Source organism: Dipodomys ordii, unplaced genomic scaffold, assembly GCF_000151885.1.
Source record: "Dipodomys ordii isolate 6190 unplaced genomic scaffold, Dord_2.0 Scaffold23, whole genome shotgun sequence".
Classification (NCBI taxonomy): domain Eukaryota; kingdom Metazoa; phylum Chordata; class Mammalia; order Rodentia; family Heteromyidae; genus Dipodomys; species Dipodomys ordii.
In genome coordinates, this window is record NW_012267239.1 from 2,236,257 (window position 1) to 2,251,141 (window position 14,885).

The 14,885-nt window shown below is 45.1% G+C and overlaps 1 protein-coding gene across 1 annotated transcript in view; it reads right to left on the reverse strand.

The window, feature by feature from the left end:
• Limk2 (LIM domain kinase 2) overlaps window positions 1–14,885 on the reverse strand; it is a 79,829-nt gene that overhangs the window by 56,747 nt on the left and 8,197 nt on the right. Inside the window, exon 2 of the mRNA XM_013014469.1 lies at window positions 4,587–4,686. Within this exon, the coding sequence (XP_012869923.1) occupies window positions 4,587–4,686 (100 nt within the window). The remainder of the gene's footprint in view (window positions 1–4,586; window positions 4,687–14,885) is intronic.

Here is a 14,885-nt window from a genome sequence, read left to right on the forward strand (position 1 = left end):
CCAATAAACCACTCAGAAAACTGGAAGTGGTGCAGTGGCTCAAGTGGTAGAGCACTAGCCTTGAGCTGAAGGACTAAGGGACAGCGTTCAGGCCCAGAGTTCAAGCCCTATGACCGACAAAACAAAAACAAAAACCTGAAAAAGGGTCAAGGATATATAGTTCAGTGGTAGAGTACTTGCCTAGCATACATAAAGGCCCAGCTTCCATCTCCAACACCATAACCACAGCAACAACCAAAACTCAATCAAGCAGTCAGGAAAGCTCTACATTTCCACCTTAGCTACAGATGTCATGAACTCTGATTGCTCTCCTGTCCTCCCCGGTAAGAAAGGGAGCCAGGTCCAGAGAACTTCAGAGAGCATGATTCCAGATCTAAAACCAATGGCATTGTTTGAAGCAAGGCCAGAGGGACTCAGAGTTTAAATAGGCCTGGTGGGAAGATAGGGGAGAGGAAGCAGGACTGGCTACCCACGTGTCCAGTTCAGAAGGATTCTGGCAAAGTGCCCCACTGCTGCAGCACAGTTATAAACAGGGCTAATTTCAGGAGGGTTGTCTGCTGGCTTCTATGCACACAGTCCCAAGTCCCAGGCTTAAAGCCATAAGAAGATTTCCTATTATCTTGGAGACCTGAGATTCTTGTGGAATGCTATCAGAGGCAAGATCACGGATGTGACTGCAGAGTAGGGGAGGGGAAAAGGGAGAAGAATGGGGGGAGCACTGGGCCAAACCCCAGCAAGGTCTCCATTCCAAACCCAGCCCCACCCTGCCACTAGGAAAACAAAGGTGTTAGGGGAAGGGAAGAAGAAAAGTCATTTCCTTCATGGTAACTGTAGTTCAGCTGGGTAAGAGAAGGCTGGAAGGGAGCCATGGAGTCTGAATTTCTTTGCAAACAGCTCAGAAGGGAAAGTCCGGCTTCCAGAAGGCCTACACCCACACATCTAAGTAACTTTATTAGCATCACAGACAAGCTGGACTGGAAGAGATCTTAAAAAATCACTCAGGCTCATGCCCTATAACCCAAGTTACCTCTGGCTTTGAACAAATACAGTTCTTTCCCAGCCCTGAACATCTTCCTCCAATTTGGGCAGAAGTCCAATTGGCTCCAAAAGACAGCCATTCTCCCCAGGGCAAATTAGCAAGCTCCACTGGAGGGAGCCATGTCATCTAATCTGAATTTACCATGGGAAAGTTCAGGAGTTGGAAGACACTCTAAAGAGCTGGATTCTAGTCTCTGTCCTCAACACGAAGCTGTAACCAGGAGATAAAACCTAGATGCTCTACCTTCCCCTCAGGCACGATCTTTGGTTTAACTGTGCCGAAATAGTTCAAAATTGCCTTTAATACCAGATGAGCAATGACTGTGTAATAAGAGAAATAAATGTAAACAGACACATATGAAACAATATAAAGTGACAGCTGATGATTATTATCAAGGGTTGTTTTTTTTTTAAGTGGCGAGTCATCTGCTAGGCACTTTATTTAGGGCATCATGATTTACTTATTCCTAAAGAGTATGTAAGATGAGTGATATTTGTATCCTCATTTTACAAACGTAGTGTCTGGAGCTCAGGGAAGTCACATAAGGTCAGGTAATAAGATGCAAGGTCAGGAGTTAAAACCAGACACCCTCATTCTACCGCTTATATTCACCATGCTAACGCAACTTACTTCTTTCCTTTTATTTCTTTACCAGTCCAGGCTGGTCTTAAACTCATGATCCTTCTAACCTCTGGGATTATAAGTGCCCTTACGTCTTGAGCACTGCGTGCGCGCACGCGTGCGTGCGTGCGTGTGTGTGTGTGTGTGTATTGGGGCTTGAACTTGGGGCCTGTGTTCTATACTTCAGCTTTTTTATACAGGCTAGCTTTTTGCTGCTTAATTAGAGATAAAGAGTCTCACAGACTTTCTCCTGCCTGGTTTGGCTTCAATCGGATCCTCAGACCTCAGCCTTCTGATTAGCTAGGATCACAGGTTTGAGCCACCAGCATTTGGCCTTTTTTTCTTATGTCCGTGCATTTGTATCTCTCTCTCTCTGTCTCTCTGTGTTTGTCTTTCTCTTTCTCTGTCTGTCTCCCTCTTTCTCTCTCACATTCATTCATTCACACACACACACACACACACACACACACACACACACACACACACAACCTCTCAGAGGCTAACATCTGACTCAACCTATAAATGACCCAGAACCTGTGTTAAGGCCAACTTTGTCACCCACAGTCTGAGTGACCCAAGCAATCCTCTTATTTATAATGTGAATGGGTTATATCATACAGATAAGTTGTCCCTTCTAGTTCTGAAATTCCTTAGCTTGGGAAGAATCCAGAAATTCGAAGGATAAGCTTGTTCTACTCTGTCCTGCTCATTTTGGACAGAAAGTAATTGCACCAATAGGCAAATGGCAGGAGCAAATTGGACCATGAGAGTAAGATGACAAGGCAAGACCCATTCCTGGAACTCAGTCAGTTTTACTGCTTTGTCAACCTCAGCTCTAAAATGAAAGGGCAAACCAAAGGCTTTCTCCAGAAGGTCCCTTAGGACTCTGACACTCTGTTCCTGTCATACTAAATAGCACAGAAAAAGTCCAAGTGACTTCCCCAGGAGTGAGAGGAGGGGGAATGAAGGCAAATCAGAACCATAGAGAAGATGACAGCTCCGAGTTAAAGTTAAGAGAGCATGGGAATGCTGATTCCTCTCCAGCTCTTTCATTTAATTAAAATTCTTTTTTGCCAATCCTGGAGCTTGAACTTGGGGCTTGGGCACTGTCCCTGAGCTTCTTTTGCTCAAGGCTAGAACTCTACATCTTGAGCCACAGAGCCACTTCTGGCTTTTTCTGTTTATCTGGTACTGAGAAATCGAAGCCAGGGCTTCATGCATGCTAGGCAAGTACTCTACCACTGAGCCACATTCCTAGCCTCCAGTAATTTTGGAAGCCAGATCTTTCCAAGCTCCTCCTCTGCCCTCTGCCCCCTAGCTCCCAAGGGGAGGCCAAGTACTTAAAGGTCACCTCAATTATTTGATATCAGCACAGGGGATGCTTTGCGACAAGAGCTGTGCGTGGGAGCTGGAATCTACAGCCCTGGGGGCCTTTTTACAGTCTCACTTATTCTCAGGACACCACTGTAGTCCCACCCATTCAGACCCTGGGGGCCAGACATGCCCAATCAGCTTCCCCAGTAGGCAGAATGAAGAGCATTCTGCCAATGTGGAATGCCTGTGGGTTGGGCAGTCTTTTAGGTTCTGGGGAAGACAAAAACAAGCACCCGCCTTTGAGGATTCCAACAGAACAGGGAAAGGAAGACCCATTTGGTGGGTGCCTACCATGTACAGGGTACTTTACATATATCATTCAAATCAATCTCAACAAGTCTATGCAATAGACTATTAATAGTCCAAAATAAGGAGAATGAGCCAATTGTGACATTTTAAATCTGTTTCAAGAAATTGAGCTACTTCTATACAATAATCTGAGCTATAGTAAAGTTAATTAAAAAAACAGGACTCTGGGGCTGGGAAGTTGGCTCAGTGGTAGAGTGCTTGCCTCGCATGCATGAGGCCCCGGGTTCGATTCCACATAAGCAGAAAAAAGCCGGAAGTAGTGCTGTGGCTCAAGTGGTAGAGCGTTAGCCTTGAGCTGAAGAGCTGAGGGACAGTGCCCAGGCCCAGAGTTCAGATCCCACGGCCAGACACCCCCCCCAAAAAAAAAACACCCCAGGATTCTAGCTGAGTGCTGGTAGCTTGTGCCTATAATCTAAATTATTCAGAAGGCTGAGATCCAGAGGATCTCAGTTTGAAGTCAACCCAGGCAAGGCAGAAAGTTTATAACTTCCATCTCCAAAAGAACTAGCAAAAAGCTGGACTGAAGGCATGGCTCAAGTAGTAGAGCATGAGCTTTGAGTGAAAAAAGCCAAGAAAGAACAAGAGGTCCCATGTTCAAGCCCTGGTACTGGCATTTAAAAAAAAAAAAGGCAGGGCTGGTGGCTCACACCTGGAATCCTAACTACTCAGAAGGCTGGGATGTGAGGGGTGCAGTTTGAACTAGCGCAGGCAGGAAAGCCTGTGAGACTCTTACATCCAATTAACTACCAAAAAAGACAGAGGTGGAGTTGTGACTCCAATGGTAGAGCATTAGCTTTGAGCACAAAAGCTCAGGGATAGCATCCAGGCCGAGTTCAAGCCCCAGAACTGGCACAAAAAGAAAAAGGTACATAGGGAGGTATCCAGTATTGCCCACTACATTAAAAACAACCCTTGAGCATTAATATAAGCAGTAGTGCATACATGGAAGTGACTCTGGGTCTCAGTTTCCTCATCTGTATCAAGGGAAGGTGATGGGGGAAACCTTGGAAAGGGCTCCCCATACCTGCAGTACTCGGCAGGGTAGTGATTCTTCTACTTCAACCTGGTTTTGGAGTTCTTCCTTGGAACACTTCTCTCACTGTGTCCCCCCTTTAGTCCCCCCCCCCAAATTTGACATTTAAGTCAGAAGCTTGTTTCTCTGTTTTTCAGAATATGAAGATTGTTTCAAGATCGTTTGAAGCCCGTAGTACACAGGTAAAGAGAGGAGGGCAGATTCACTTACCGGAAACAGGAGCTATGCCAGGCTTCATTGACTGTCCTATACCACCTCTGACTAGGAGCGACGTGGTCACCACAGCCTGGACACCTCCAGGCCTCTTCACCTGCACACAACACCAAGAGGGGTTAGAGGCCTGAGGTAGCAGGGAGCAGAGGGAAGGGATTTGACCATGAAGAATAAGACTGAGTCAACACAATCTCCTGTTGAAAGAGTTAGGCCAAGGCTCCACTCAATGACATGTCCCTTTTGACAAGATCTCTAGAAAGTACTTAAGTCTATCTTTAGAGACACAGAGAACTTACAGCCTCAGAAGTTTCACTTTGCTGGATGCTGGTGGCTCATGCCTATAATCCTAGCTACTCAGGAGGCTGAGATCAGAGGATCATGGTTCAAAAAGTCAGCCTGGGCAGAAGAGTCCATGAAACTCTTATCGCCAATAAACCACTCAGAAAACCAGAAGTGGCACAGTGGCTCAAGGGGTAGAGTACTAGCCTTGAGCTGAAGAGCTGAGGGACAGTGTTCAGGCCCAAAGTTCAAGCCCCATAACCGGGAAAAAATGTTTCAATTTATTTAAAAACAACAACAACAACAAAGCAGGGCTGCGAGAGTGGTAGAATGCCTGCCTAACATGTACAAGGCCCTGAATGCAAACCTAGTACCAGAAAAAAATAAAATAAGCTGGGCGTCAGTAGCTCACACCTATGATCCTAGCTACTCAGGAGGCTGAGATCTGAGGATTGTGGTTCCCAGGCAGGAAAGTCTGTGTGACTCTCTTATCTCCAATAAACCACCAGAAAACCAAAAGTGGATCTGTGGCTCAAGTGGTAGAGAGCACTAGTCTTGAGCTGAAGAGCTTAGGGACAGTGCCTAGGCCCAGAATTCAAGCTCCATGACCCACTACAACAATAATAATAATAATAATAATAATAATAAATAGCTGTGTCTATTGTACTACTGAAACAAGACCAGCCTTTCTGGCCAAGAATGGTAGTGTCAGTAATACCAGCACTTGAGAGGCCAAGGCAGAGGATCATGAGTTTGAGGATAACCTAGGTTTACGTAGAAGAACCAGACTCAAAATGAACCCCAAGATAGGGGTTCATACATATTTATAATGTACCATGTGATTTTTTTGTTTCTTTGTATGTTCATCCCCCACGGTATAACCCATTTTCACTGTTAAAAAAAAAAAAGAAGAAGAACTTGCCTCAAAGAAACAAAACACCGTTTTCATACAACTTTTACCTTTTCTTTTCTTTTTTGGCAGTCATAAGGCTTGAACTCAGGGCCTGAACACTGTCCCTGAGCTTCTTTTGCTCAAGGTAGCACTCTACCACTTGAGCCACATTGCCATTTCTGGCTTTTTCTGTTTATGTGGTACTGAGGAATTGAACCCAGGGCTTCATGCATGCTAGACAAGCACTCTACCACTAAGCCACATTCCCAGCCCAGGCTGGAGTTCTGAGCAGATGAAGAAAGTCTCCCTCATTTCTGTGTCAACTCTTCCTGTGTCCCCAGCTAATATCAGAAGTTTCTCTTTTGAGTTAAACATGTTATTGCCTTTTACTATTTCTCAGATTTCTCATCATCTAGCTCTTCATTCAACCAACATTGTTAGTCCCCTTCTCACTGTGTTCTACAGTACAAATGGCTAAATAACATCACCTCTGCTCTTTCAGCAGCCAATCTACTGGAAAAAAAACAAAACTGCTTTTCTATATTGTAACGCATGCGTACATGAGTGTAGGTGCGTGTGCATGTGTATATGTATGTGTGTGTTGGTATAGGCTAATGTCCTCAAGCTTTTTAGCTTTAAGGCTGGCACTCTACCACTTGAGTCACAGCTCCACTTTCAGCTTGATTTTTGGTAGCTAATTGGAGATAAGAATCTCAAGGACTTTCCTGCCCAGGCTGGCTTTGAACCTTGATCCTCAGATCTCAGCCTTCTGGGTGGCTAGGACTACAGGTATAAGCCACTGGCACCTGGCATACTGTAATTTTATTTATTTTTTTGGTCAGTCACAGGATTTGAACTCAGATTCTGAGCGTTGTCCCTGAGCTCTTTTCACTTCAGGGTAGCACTTTTCCACTTTGAGCCACAGCTCTACTTCCAGTTTTCTACTGGTTAATTGGAGATAAGAATCTCATGGACTTTCCTGCCTGGGCTGGCTTTGAACTGTGATCCTCAGATCTCAGCCTCCTGGGTAGCTCCGATTACAGGTGTGAGCCACCAGCACCTGGCCCATATTGTAATTTTTTCACTTGTATATTATTTCAGAAGTAAAAGTACTTTAAAATATCTAGTTCAGTGGAAGTCAGGTTATGGGTCTAAAAGCATGCCAAGAACTGTACTGGTTGCTTTCACAAACAACTTATTTGTGACCACAATACCATACTTATTTAATGGAGTAAAGAACTGACGCTTGGGACCCGGGGTGTGTACAAGACAAATTAAGAGGCTGATGGAACATTCACATTGAGGTTTGGCTCATGAAAACCTCAGCTCTTTCCATTCCCCCATGGGAACTCCTGCTCATCCCTCCGTAGAAGATGTGAACACTTGAGCTGAATCTTGAAAGATGGGGAAGATTTATCAAAGGCTGAGAAAGGATGCTCAGGGACTGTGTGAACTGAGCTCAGCTATCGACAAAAGCATAGGACTGGTGCAAGTCCTGCTCCCTCCGCCCCCCGCCCCAAACAAAACAAAACACCCCAAACATTTTTGGTGTCGCTCTAATGCCTACTTATTGAAATAAAGAGGGCAGCTGAAATCAAGCTGTGGTACCTGACTCAGCCCTAGAAAGATGGTTATAAGACACCCTTGTATGCTGTGTATGCGGCTTTGTTCTCTCTGGGTAACTCCAGACTGCTACAGGCACAGTGACAGTCACTGAACCCTGTTTCACAGCCACAGGAGCCATGAATAGACAAAGCATGGCTCCGGGCACTTCAAGATAGCTCTGTACCATTTGAGACGGCCAGTGCACAGACAGCTGCTCTCAGATGCCAGAGGAGAATTAAAGGAGCCAACAGAATTTAAAATCTGCTGGACTCCACTACTCCCCTAGAAATAAAACTTCTATAGCTCAACAATCATTCTTCCTGGATCTAAAATTCTTACTCTTGCCAGTCACTGGTGGTTCAAGCCTATAATCCTAGCTACCCAGAAGGCTGAGATCTGAGGACTGCAGTTCAAAGCCAGCTCAAGCAGAAAAGCCTGTAAGATTCTTGCCTCCAATTAATCAGCAAAACAGCTGGAAGTGGAGCTATGGCTCAAATGGTAAGAATGTTAGCTTTGAGCAAAAGAGCTCAGGGACAGCACCCAGGCTCTGAGTTCAAGCCCCAAGACTGGTACCAAAAAAATAGAATTTAAAAAATAAAAAATAAAATTCTTGCTCTCAAGAGGGACCTCTCTGCCTTTTGGAGGGCAGAATGTCAAGGGTCAAAGAACATACCATCACTCTACAAAACTCCAAGGTGAAGGTAAGTCTCATTCAAACCAGGCCCAGGTCAGGTTACACACTGAATAAGACAATGAATATGTGTGTGTGTGTATTGCTGGTGATCAGATCTAGGGTTTCAGGTATGTTAGGCAAGCATTCTACCACAGAGCCACACCCTCAACCCCAGTGAAAAGGTTTTTAATGAACACAGACGTGAAGCTTCCAAATTCTGAAATACCTGCTTGAAACATTGTTGGCTTCCTTACATGGAAAAACTATCAGTGTTATTTTATGAGCTTCCTGCCACAACCCTAACAAATCTCATTATTTTAGAGCCAAAACCTTGTTCCTTGTTCTTTACTTTTTAACCCACGAAGAATAGTGTTTAACCTGACCACCCACTTTTTCTCCACAACATAACATCTTGGCTCTGAATTACTTCTGGCCATTTCCAGAATTTGAAAGGATCAGGACTTTGCACTGTGAAGCTATTTGAGAAAACCTGTAATTGCCACATCCTCTGAGAGCCTGTGTTCTCCAGTCTAGAGAAACATCCAAAATTCAATCAACAAATGGTAATCTCTCTGTATGACACCTTAATAATAGCAATATAATCATATTTTTAAAATTCAAGCATGAAGGACACAAAAATCAAGGACCCTTTCTACCTCTCCCCGGCTCCCTGATACACACTGCTAAGTGTCTCTATTAGTAGGCTTCTCTCCTTCACTCTGGTCCTAATTTAGGTCTTAGGCTCCTTTTCTCAGTCTGTAGGACAATCTTAATTGGCTCACTCCGATTCCCAGCTCAGAAGTCAAGACTCTCCAGTGTCTTGAGAGCACGGGCTCTTTTAAGTATGGCCCCTCCCATTCTGGATTCCATCCTATCCCATCGCTTAGAAGATGCCCAATTTCAGTATCTCTCTACATGGACCCCTGCCTTGGCTCCTCTTCATTACCATTTAAATAAGCTCACGCTGGGCACCAGTGCTCAGGCCTATAATCCTAGCTATTCTGTAGGCTGAGATTTGGAAATCACAGTTCGAAGACAGCCTGGGCAGGTAAGTTCATGAGACTCAACTCCAACTAACTAGCAGAAACTGGAATTGAAGCTGTGGCTCAAGTGGTAAGATGACAGGCTGACTGGAGAAAAGCTCAGAGACAGTGCCTAGGCCCTGATTCAAGCCCAAGTACCAGCAAAACAAAACATTCAAGTCTTCCCCATTTAAAAACAACTCTGAACCTCATTTGTCTCCTGCTACTACCGAGGCTTCTCCCTTGCACAGCCACGCCTATGAGAAAGCAATCTACCTATCACTGCTCTCATTTCCTCATTTCCCACTCACTGACTGTAACTGCAACCTGGCTTCCACCCCCACCATTTCTGTGTAACTGTCACACAAGGTCACCAGTTGAGTGCTTATTGCTAAATTCAATGGACATGCTCCAGCCATTCTTTCAGCAGACATTTACTGCATGCCAGCTATGCGTCAAACACTGCTGGGGAAGGAAAGAGGCAGCAAACAGAGGGAGATTAAACACACAAAAAACAATAATGGAATTATATTCATAACTGAGGCAAGGGTATGAAGGAGATATCAAGTTCACACCTAGGAAAACAGAGGTGAAGCAAAAGTACTCCTTCAGGAAGTGATTTCCAAGCTGAGCTCTAAAGGATGAATTTGTATTAACTGGACAAAAAAGGGAGAAGGGAATGAGAACACTGGAGATGGGGGCTAGGGACAGGACACATGTACAAAGGCTCTGGGACAAGAACAAAAACTCACACATCTTTAAAGTTGACTATTCTTACCGTGAAAGGACTAGGAGGAAACAGGTAAGCCCTCATGGCTCACGCCGTAATCCTAGCTACTCAGGAGACTGAAATCTGAGAATCATGATTTGAAGCCAGCTCAGGCAGATTAATCTCCAATTAACCACCAAAATGCTACAAGTGGAGCTGTGGTTCATGGGGTAGAGTGCCAGACTTGAGCAAGAAAGCTAAGAGATAGCAACCAGACTCTGATTTTAAGCCCCAATATGGGCACCACAAAAAGGACTAGAGGAACCAAGTGTGACCCATGAACTTCAATTAATATTTATTAAAGCAGTGAACACCTTTCACCCAGTGACCTCTACGAAACTTTCTCTCTCATCATCCCTTCCAAAAGGACTCTAGCTACATTTAGCTGCTCTGTTTTCCAGTTACTTGCACCCAGATATTCATACAAATTATTCACTCTTTACCATACTTTACTTAGCCCTTTACTTCATTGATGGTCCTTCAAAGGCAGGCAGTGTTTGCTTCCTTTTGTCTGTATCTGCCTTACACCATTTAGTGTGTGTGTGTGTGTGTGTGTGTGTGTGTGTGTGTGTATGTGTGTGTTGGCACTGGGGCTTAAGCTCAGCATATGGACACTATTCCTGAGCTTTCTTGCTCAAGGCAGGCACTTTATTACTTGAGCCACAGCTCCATTTCTGGACTTTTTGGTGGTTAACTGGAGATAAAGAGTTTCATTGCCTTTCCTTCCCAGGTTGACTTCAAACCTCAATTTTCAGATCCTAAGCAGCTCGGATTCTAGGTGTGAACCACTGGCACCTAACTACCCTGTGTTCTTTAATTATAGTTTGCTATGCATATATCTAACTGTCCTCTTTAGCTCTTTTCCAATTCCTCACTAAGTTCTATGGGGCAAGAACTGCATCATGACCACTTCTTCTCTCAGGGCCTGGCCCAGGCTGGCACTGAATAGCTACTCCCTTGGAAGTAAATTTGACTGAAAGGCTGGATCTAATCGCTAGGTATAAAAGCAATTTCCGGTTCAAATGATAGAGAACTTGCCTCAAAAGCACAAGATCCTGAATTCAAGCCCCAGTAATATAAAAAAAAAAAAAAAGTGAGTTCTCAACATAATCTTCAAAGGTCATCTGAGACGATTTCACTGCAGAGTTAAATGTTCTGGCTCCCAGGATAACAACCTATGGTAAGTGGGTAAACCTGGCTTCAGTTTCTCTGTTATACATTCACACTGCTTTTCTATTAGAAAGCACTCTAGTAAAGCTATTCACACAGAACCTTCAACCTCCTTAGATCCATCTTTCTTGCTTGCTTTATTTTTTAAAGACAAAATGTTCCTGTGTGGCTCCAGGTTGGCCTTAAACTCATGATCCTGCTGCCACAGCTTCCTGAGTAGCTGGGAAGACAAGCATGTTCTATTGTACCCAGCTCCTGGGCCTCTTTGACTCTCTTACAATCCTGATAACCAATGATCTTGAATCTCTTACAACCTTAATTTTAGAAAATATAAGAGAATATACTAGTGAATGTCTGTACTCCAGACCTTGGGAGGCTGAGACAGGAGGATTTTGAGTTTAAAGACAGCACGGGATATATTGTGAGAACCTGTCTCAGAGAGAGACATACACACAAGATAGAGAGACTGAGACAGAGAGAAATGTGATGTTGAGGATTTCTGTGAAGCCCAGGCTGCCCGGATAGTTTGTTCTCTAAAAAAAAAATCTCATTGTACCAGGCTATTCACCTCTCCCTTAGTATTTGCCTCTCCTATTTGCAAACTTATCTACAGTGAGTACTGTTTGACGGAGTCTAGAAAGGTAGCCTGATTAAGTAATTTTCCACAGCATCCTCTAATAATAAGGAACACATAAGGAACACATCAGGTGTTTAGGAAACTAGAAGCTGCTGGGTGCTGGTGGCTCACGCCTGTAATCTTAGCTACTCAGGAGGCAGAGATCTGAGGATTGAGGTTTAAAGCCAGCCTTGGCAGGAAAGTCCGTGAGACTTTTTTTTTTTTTTTTTTTTGGGTCCGGTCGTGGGGCCTGAACTCTGGACCTAAGCACTGTTCCTCAGCTCTTCAGCTCAAGGCTGGCGCTCTACCACTTGAGCCACAGTGCCACTTCCAGCTTTTTTCTTTTTGCTTATGTGGTGCTGGGGAATTGAACCCAGGGCCTCATGCATGCAAGGCAAGCGCTCTACCACTGAGTCACCTTCCCCCCCCCCCCTGTGAGACTCTTATCTCCAATAAACCACCAGAAAACTGGAGGTGGCGCTGTAGCTCAAGTGGTAGAACGCTTGCCTTGAGCTGAAGAGCTCAGGGACAGAGCCCAGACCCAGAGTTCAAGCCCAACGACCAATGAAAGAAAGAAAAGAAAGAAAAGAAAGAAAAGGAAGGAAGGAAGGAAGGAAGGAAGGAAGGAAGGAAGGAAGGAAGGAAGTAGAAACTAGCCTTAAGCAGAAGAGCTCAGGGACAGTGCCCAGGCCCGGAGTCCGACCCACCATAGACAAGAAACTAAAACCTACCTTCAAGCCTGGCGCTGCTGGCTTGTAATCCTAACTACTCAGGAGGCTGAGATCTGAGGATCATGAGTCGAAGCCAGCCTGGGCAGGAAAGTATGTGAGACACTTTTTTTTTTTTGCCAGTCATGGGGCCTGAACTTTGGGTCTGGGTGCTGTTCCTCAGCTCTTCAGCTCAAGGCTAGTGCTCTACCACTTGAGCCACAGCGCCACTTCTGGCTTTTTCTGCTTATGTGGTGCTGAGGAATTGAACCCGGGGCCTCATGCATGCAAGGCCAGCACTCTACCACTGAGCCACCTTCCCAGCCCCCCTTTTTTTTTTTTTTTAATGGTGTGGGGCCTGAACTCTGGGCCTGGGTGCTGTCCCTCAGCTCTTCAGCTCGAGGCTAGCACTCTACCACTTGAGCCACAGCGCCACTTCGGTTTTTTTCTTTTTGCTTATGTGGCGCTGAAGAATCGAACCCAGGGCCTCAGGCATGCAAGGCAAGCACTCTACCACTGAGCCACCTTCCCAGCCCCACTTTTTTTTTTTTAATATTTTATTTTATTTCATCTGTCATGGGGCTTGAACTCTGGGCCTGAGCTCTGTCCCTCAGCTCTTCAGCTCAAGGCTAGCACTCTACCACTTGAGCCACAGCGCCACTTCCGGTTTTTTTCTTTTTGCTTATGTGGCGCTGAAGAATCGAACCCAGGGCCTCAGGCATGCAAGGCAAGCACTCTACCACTGAGCCACCTTCCCAGCCCCACTTTTTTTTTTTTTTTAATGGTGTGGGGCCTGAACTCTGGGCCTGGGTGCTGTCCCTCAGCTCTTCAGCTCGAGGCTAGCACTCTACCACTTGAGCCACAGCGCCACTTCCGGTTTTTTTCTTTTTGCTTATGTGGCGCTGAAGAATCGAACCCAGGGCCTCAGGCATGCAAGGCAAGCACTCTACCACTGAGCCACCTTCCCAGCCCCACTTTTTTTTTTTTAATATTTTATTTTATTTCATCTGTCATGGGGCTTGAACTCTGGGCCTGAGCTCTGTCCCTCAGCTCTTCAGCTCAAGGCTAGCACTCTACCACTTGAGCTACAGTGCCACTTCACATGACACTTATATCCAATTAATCACCAGAAAACCCAAAGTGGTGCTGTGGCTCAAAGTGGTAGAGTATTAGCATTTAGGTTAAGACCTCACTCAGCGGCTGGGAAGGTAGCTCAGTGGTAGAGCACTTGCCTTGCAGGCCTGAGGCCCTGGGTGGATTCCTCAGCACCACATAAGCAAAAAGAAAAAAGCCGGAAGTGGCGCTGTGGCTCAAGTGGTAGAGCGCTAGCCTTGAGCTAAAGAGCTGAGGGACAGTGCCCAGGCCCAGAGTTCAGGCCCCATGACCGGACCCCCCTCCCAAAAAAAAGACCTCACTCAGGGGCAGCACCCAGGCCCTGAGTTCAAGCCCCACAACCACCAAAAATAACAATGACAACAACAAAAAACCTCCCTTCAGTTATTATTGGGCTTGTTGGGTAGTTTAAATGTGCAACACAAACAAGGTGAGAACTAGGCATAGTGCTGCATGCCTGTAATCCAGCATCTGGGAGGGTGACATATGGTCCTGAGTTCAAGACTAGCTTGGGCTATATAGCAAGACCCTGTCTCAGAACAACAACAACAAGATAGAAAAGGAACCAAGCAAGAACTATTACAAATGCCTCGCTGCAAAGCTTCTGTTAGGGTCTTTTGAATCTTGTTATGTTTACTTTACATATGCCTTTTCTTGCCCAAGTGAATAATCAGCTATATGACTAAACCTACAAGAACAATCTTGAAATCTTACTAGAGAACACTAGGATGGCAAAATTGTTTGTATGGCTAGAGTGCCAGTGCTTGCCTGTCTGCTTGCCCTTTCTTCCTCTTCCTTCCTCCTTCCCTTCTCCTTCCTTCCTTCCTTCCCTCCCTCCCTCTTTCTTTCATTCTATTCTATTTTTTTTTTTAATATAAAGGGCAGCTTTGAACTCTTCAAGCCCCTGCTCAGCCTCACAAAGAGCTGGGGTCACAGGTATATGTATCACCATCTGGGCCTGTTAAACACTTAAAATAACCTAATCTAATCCAACCATTTCATTTTGGCTTGGAGGAAACATCTGCCAAATCATCACACAGCTGGTGAAAGTTGAGTTCATAAGAACTCAAATCCATGTCCCAAGACTATCAGGCCAGTTGCATTTTTATTACCCTGTGCAGTTTCGGACAACTTCAAACCTATTCGAGACCTCACAGCCATTCAGTTGTAAGTGTTTGGCCTGGCACCTCAGCTCAAAGCCAGTGCTTAACACTCACTCAAACTTGGTCTAAGTTGCGTTGCTGCATAGGAGTTGTTTTCAGACTCAAAGTGATAAGAAATTTCCAAGACTGAGAGCTCATGAGATTCTAATGCTGCAGCCTGAACCAACACACATACATCCTACCCTTTCCTTTGAGAAAAATCTTTGAAGAATCTCATATTCCCCCAAGACAATGGGAAACAGGAACAAACCTCAGTCAACCTGGTGCAGCATAAAACAATAACGGCA